General features: G+C 35.9%; 1 protein-coding gene across 1 annotated transcript; it reads left to right on the top strand.

Moving 5' to 3' along the window:
- Window positions 1-585: 585 nt before the first annotated feature.
- On the top strand, window positions 586-6,162 carry LOC114735014 (probable galacturonosyltransferase 15). Its single transcript, XM_028922672.1, is given in 7 exon segments — window positions 586-835; window positions 838-1,005; window positions 1,921-1,964; window positions 2,792-2,941; window positions 3,297-3,878; window positions 4,320-4,628; window positions 5,382-6,162. Coding segments are annotated over 7 exon segments (1,605 nt in total). The 5' UTR covers window positions 586-774; the 3' UTR covers window positions 5,673-6,162.
- The last annotated feature ends 18 nt before the right edge of the window (window positions 6,163-6,180 follow it).

The raw sequence follows: 6,180 nt of genomic DNA, 5'->3' as shown, positions 1-6,180 counted from the left end.
ATTTTGAAGTTAAAATTGTATTTTTCTGTCTTTTTCCGGGGTTTATATCAATTTATAAAACATATTTTAAAAAATACTTTTAATCATATCCAAACATTCCTTGAAAAAATCTTTTGGCCAAAAGTTAACAAGACCTATTTGGCGTTTTTCAAACGTAATTAACACGTTAATCTAGCAGGCAGGGCCAGGCTATGCTGCAAGCCTGCAACCGACACCACCCAAAATAAATCCCCGAAAGGAGGTGTCGGTGAGGGAGGGGAAGGAACAAGGGTCACTTTCGTAATTAAAGTCGAAAGTAGTGGCAAACAGACAAGCACGCAAATCTCTCTATAAAACGCATCGCGTTGTGTGTGTATATATAGCAAGTGCTGTCTCCAAGCTTTAGCCATTCTGATAATTCCCGCGGACTTAAACGCGGCTTCGTTTGGCGTTTTTCCTTCTCCCCTCTGGGAAAATTTCTTTCCTCCCGGAAAATTAAAAGGAAAAGAAAAGAAAATTCATTTTCGCTCTGATCCTTCCAAGAATATTGTTGTGAAAGAAAAATTCGAAACCCGTGAACTCATTGGTGCTCTGCAGGTGCAACAAACTTACTCTCCTTTTCTGTTCTCTCTCTCCGGTCGCTCGCGCGCTTTCTGTACTTCTCTCACTGAATCACTCACTCATTACTTGTCGCTGAGCTAATGAAGCTTCAGATCTCTGGCTGATACGATCCGAACAAACACGTACGAGGGAGAAGAAGGATTGGAGAAGGATTGGATTGATGGAATTCAGAAGATGAAGTTCTATATATCGGCGGCGAGCGGGATCAAGAGAGTGACTATATCGAACAGCGCCGCCGCGGTAAAGGCTCGACCAAGACGGCCGCCACCGCCAGCGCCTCTGGTCGTCGGATTTCCGCTAGGACATTGCTGCCTGTGGTGCTGCTTCTGGCGATCGTACTGCCGTTCCTCTTCCTGAGATTCGCCATTTTGGTCCTGGAATCCACTTCTGTATGCTCCTCTTTAGGTGATTCTGCTTTTTCTGCTACACTCTTTGTCCTAATTGTTTCCGTATTTGTCTGTTCAATCTTTTTGCAGTTGTTTTTTATTTCCTTTGCCAACCGATTGTTTTTATTCAAAAGATTAGAAATGAACTTTTTGCAAGTTCTAAAACCTATTCTTAATTGTCATATTGGAAAGTTAATTAGCACTGATAAAATTTTTCTTGTTATTATCATTGTTATTTTTTCAACTGAAATAGGGAGAGTATTTGGTTATTTCATCGAGCGATTCATATAAATGTTTTTTCTTATAGATATATTACATGAGCATATTCATAGTGATATCGTAAAGTGCAAATTGCTCTGTTTTCGAATATTTGTGTTTCGATATATAAAGATTTTAAGAATAAGCTGAAATTTGCGAGAAGTGAGGTGTTTTCAAGGTTGGCTTGTGTGGTCCTGGGTCGTCAATTATTGGGCATGAGGTAATATACCAAACTTCAGTGTTTACAAAGTACCATGTCCTCGGTGCAAGACGTAATATCAAGTCAAATCACGACGCAAGGTTACTTTCAGCTTTATACAAGAAATTTTATTACAATTCATAACAATCACGAGACGTGAATTTTTTATTCCTTAAATAATTACTTTATTGTAGATAATTAATTTATTTTACTTTTTAAAATTATTTTTAGTAATGATATAATATTTTAATTTAAATTTAAATTATAATTTTTAGCTTGCCTTCCGTCGAAAATTTATGTTGTGAGCCAACGCAATACTAGAATAGAGTACGTAATTGTATCCAAAAAAAAAAAAGAGTACGTAATTTCTTAAAATATTTTTTAAGTTTGGTGTCAAGAAATATGATTGGCTGTATATCATTTAGAAAACATGGGCGAGCATGAAATGTAATGTGTATAATGTAATGTCCGTTGCAGATTGCGTGGGATGGAGATATTTCAGCGGAAGTGACGCACCTATGGTGAGTGTTCGGACTCCAATTACAAAATTACCCTTCCTCAATATTTTAAGAATACTTTTTGGTGAAATTGTGAACTGGCGCAAGTTTTTGGTGTCGGCACTGAGTGATACTAGCGGTTTTCCCAACACACGTGTCCAGTTGGACCGCAATCATGTTTATCCTATTAGCCTTTTTGTGAAAGCAGTGGCAAATAACGCAGCCATTAGTAATAATTGGGGGCATAACGACTTTCTCCACTACAATTTTGGCTGCTTCCACGCGTCTCCCCGCACCCTGTTACTCATGTATCCGCTCCTTACCCTTGGGGATCTTATTCTCTTATTCTTATCCCTGAAAGCGTCGAATTCAAAATTACGATTGGTGCCCCATCTGTCACTCTCAGATGACGTGTAAAAGCCCTTGTGGACTCTTTTTAAAAACATTTATTACGGAAATCTCAAGAGATGAAAATGAAGATAACTGTGTAAACAAAATGATATTGCTAAATAGTACTTTTCTAGTCCTATTTATAAAACAAAATTTTTTTTAAAATTTTATTTAAAAATCACTTTATTAAAATTTTAGTATAAATTATTATTTTATCCTTCATTTATTATAGTGTGAATGATTTTTTTAAAGGTGTATGTATTAAATAAGGATAAAGTTAAGTATTATATTTTAATAAAAAATTAATGCAATTTAAGGTTTTTTTTAGTCTGTATAAAATACATTGAAAGTGTTTTATAAATAGGACTATATAAATAATAAATACTATATGAATAGTATTTTAAGTGATTCCATTAGTTTTTGTTTTTACTGTGGTGATGTCTTGTCTTGTATGTGTGAAGAAACTCAGAGATGAGCTGACTAGAGCGCTTCTAGAGGCAAAGGGTGATAAGGTTAATGAAGGGGAAGCCGACTCATTCAACGAGCTTGTGAATGAGATGGTGTCAAAAGGACAAGACCTTAGGGCATTTGCATTCAAAACCAAAGCCATGGTAAATAAAAATTACTGATTCATTCTGCTTTTTTAACCACTTCCCCTTTATCGGAAATTTCGTTCCTTGTTTGTTTCTATTAGTATCTCTCATTTTGTTTTAGTTTTTGAATGATGGTTGAGTTGAATTTTTGAGATACGTAGATATATTGTATAAATTACGAATTCGTTATTATTTGAAGTCAAACTTCAAGTAAAGTGACGATAACGTGACAAAAATCACGTCATATGCAGGTTATTTCATTTTATAAATAAGTGAAAGAGTACATAAATTTCTTTCAAGTTTTCTTAGAATTGTATATATTAATTGGATATCGTCATTAACTTCACACTTTCTTTCTCTTCATTATATGCAGCTATCACAGATGGAACACAAGGTTCAATCAGCCAGACAGCAAGAATCCGTTTTCTGGCACTTAGCTTCACTTGGTGTCCCCAAAACCCTACACTGTCTCTCTCTCAAGTTAGCTGAAGAATATGCTGTAAATGCCATGGCACGATCTCGTCTCCCTCCTCCTGAATACGTGTCTCGCCTTGTCAGTGAAAGTTTTCACCATCTAGTTCTCATAACTGATAATGTCCTTGCCGCTTCTGTTGTTGTGGCCTCCGTAGTTGAAAATGTAGCCAACCCTGAAAAACTAGTCTTCCACATAGTTACTGACAAGAAAACTTACACTCCAATGCATGCTTGGTTTGCCACCAATACTGTTGAACCAGCAGTTTTGGAAGTTAGGGGATTGCACCAATATGATTGGTCCGAAGAAGTGAATGCAGGTATTAAAGAGATGATGCAAGTTAATCACCACATTGGGAAGCAATTCCACAAGAAGTTTAAAGAAAACGAGATTGGTCATACTGGACAGCAAGGCAAATTCTTGGCAGCTTTAGGGCCAAGCAGCTTTTCCTTGATGAATCATCTTCGAATGTATATCCCTCAGGTAATTAATCATCTTTTTAGTAAACACACGATTTCGTCATTGAAAGATGTCTATTGTTTAATTATGCTTTAATCTTAATTTTTTAATTTATTTTTCGGTACGAATTGATCTCTCAAATTTATAACAGGTTACAAGTCAATAGGCTTAGCTTGTTAATTGTATGTACGCTACTACTGAGTAGCGATAATAAAGATAAAATGGGCAGATATTTTATAAATTATTTATATTTTGTTTTTCGTAAATCCATTCTCTATGATTTTTCATTCTATTGACCCGTGGATTATACCAACGTGACCTCAGGTGTAATAAATTATAAGCAGTCGTATTTTTCAGACATCAAATTAAATACACACATTTGTATGCATCTGTTTCACTAATAGCAAAGTCCGAATGCTAGATGATGGTGGTTTCATATTCTAAATTATGTTTTATTTGGCACAGTTGTTTCCAGATCTCAGCAAGATAGTGTTGTTGGATGACGATGTTGTAGTACAACACGACATCTCTTCTTTGTGGGATCTTGATCTTAGTGGCAAAGTCAGTGGTTCAGTATTCAAGTCGTGGTGTGGAGATGGAGACACCTGTTGCCCTGACAGTAAATATACAAACTACTTCAACTTTTCTCATCCCTTTATATCATCCTACTTTAACCCTCATCAATGTGCTTGGCTCTATGGCGTCAATGTATTTGATCTTCAAGCTTGGAGGAGAACAAATATCACTCAGACCTACCTTCAATGGTTGAAACTTGTGAGTATACTTGATAGCACTTTCTTTTTTCCAGTGAGATTTTCATACTTGAAGACGGAACCATAGACATAAAAGGTCAACTTTGCATTTCTTCTCCAAAAGGTGCCTCATTTCGAACCATGCGCAGCAGATGTTGAAAACAGATATAAAGCCTTCCGACGTAAAAACATTTATAATATTGTTGCTTTTTTAAAAAATCTCTCTCTCTCTCTCTCTCTCTATATATATATATATATATAAAATAAAGAAAAAGCTCCTACAATACCTTTTATAAGCCATCGACGATGCATAACTTAATTCTTAGACACCATACAAGGCACATTACACACATTAGTTTTTGAAATAATAAGTCTCTCTAAAAGCACCGTCCAAACCAGACTAATCTAAGTCCTACCCAGCAAATTAAATCCATTAAAGGAGGCGAAACTGTTCCTAACATTATATTCTCCATTTACAAAACTTCCGTAATTTTTTTTTTTTGGGGGTCTCAGAAAGGATGAATTTTATCAGAATAGGACTTTTGAAAACTGGAGGGATATAAAAAAAAAAAAAATTCAAGAAACAAAATAATACTAAGGTCATCTTTTGAAAACCCAGATGACCAGAACTATTAGAAACAAATTAACTGATGAAGCGAACCAATAAATTACACTTTGTTTGCACATCTTTTCTTACAGAGAACTGTTTTGTGTTTTTGCTGCTCCGTTCTGTTGTCTCGTGACACCGTAATCTGTATGTTATCTATTTTCTCAGAACCTCAAGTCTGGGTTAGCATTATGGAACCCAGGAGTGCTTCCACCGGCCTTGATTGCCTTCCAGGGTCATGTTCATCCCATAGATTCAGCATGGCTTGTGACAGATTTAGGCTATCGCCATCAATCAGAAGAAATCAACATAGAGAGACTGCAATCTGCTGCTGTTATACATTTTAATGGCCCTGCGAAGCCATGGCTTGAAATTGGATTCCCACAATTTCGGAGTTTCTGGAATAGATACGTAAATTCGTCAGATAAGTTTATTCGCAGATGTAGAATCACTTGGTGAAGGCACTAAGTTCTTATACTATCAATATTCATTTTACCCTAAGTTCGCTTTGGTTCAGAAAAGAAATCGCCTATTTGAGTTTCGTCATCGATTTTCAGCGGCAAAACTCAAATTGGCGATACTTTTGCAAGGACCGAGATGTGAACATGGTCATTTAAGACTGAGCAAGATATATATCAGAGGGAAGAAGGTTTGGTCCTTCAGTCTCTGACTTATACGTCCAACACCTAATGATGCAAGTTACTCCGTGTTCATATATAGCAATTTGGATAAGCCACAATATGCAGTCGCTGAAATTAGAGGCACGATAATGAGACAGATATGAGGTTTCTCATTACTGTAAGTTACATCATTGGATATGCTTATCTACATTTTACTTGTATAGCATTCTGGCTTACTTTCTTGATTGAAAATTTTAATTGTTGTACAGATCTTAGACGAATCTTTGAGAAACCCTGGATTAATATTCACCATATATCTTCATAGTTCATCTGATATTTTTTTCTAG

Source organism: Neltuma alba, unplaced genomic scaffold, assembly GCF_004799145.2.
Source record: "Neltuma alba isolate B1F8T4 unplaced genomic scaffold, ASM479914v2 tig00013169_pilon, whole genome shotgun sequence".
Taxonomy (NCBI): Eukaryota; Viridiplantae; Streptophyta; class Magnoliopsida; order Fabales; family Fabaceae; genus Neltuma; species Neltuma alba.
Note: the sequence above shows the minus strand (reverse complement) of the source record. Positions and strands in the feature narration are given on the sequence as shown.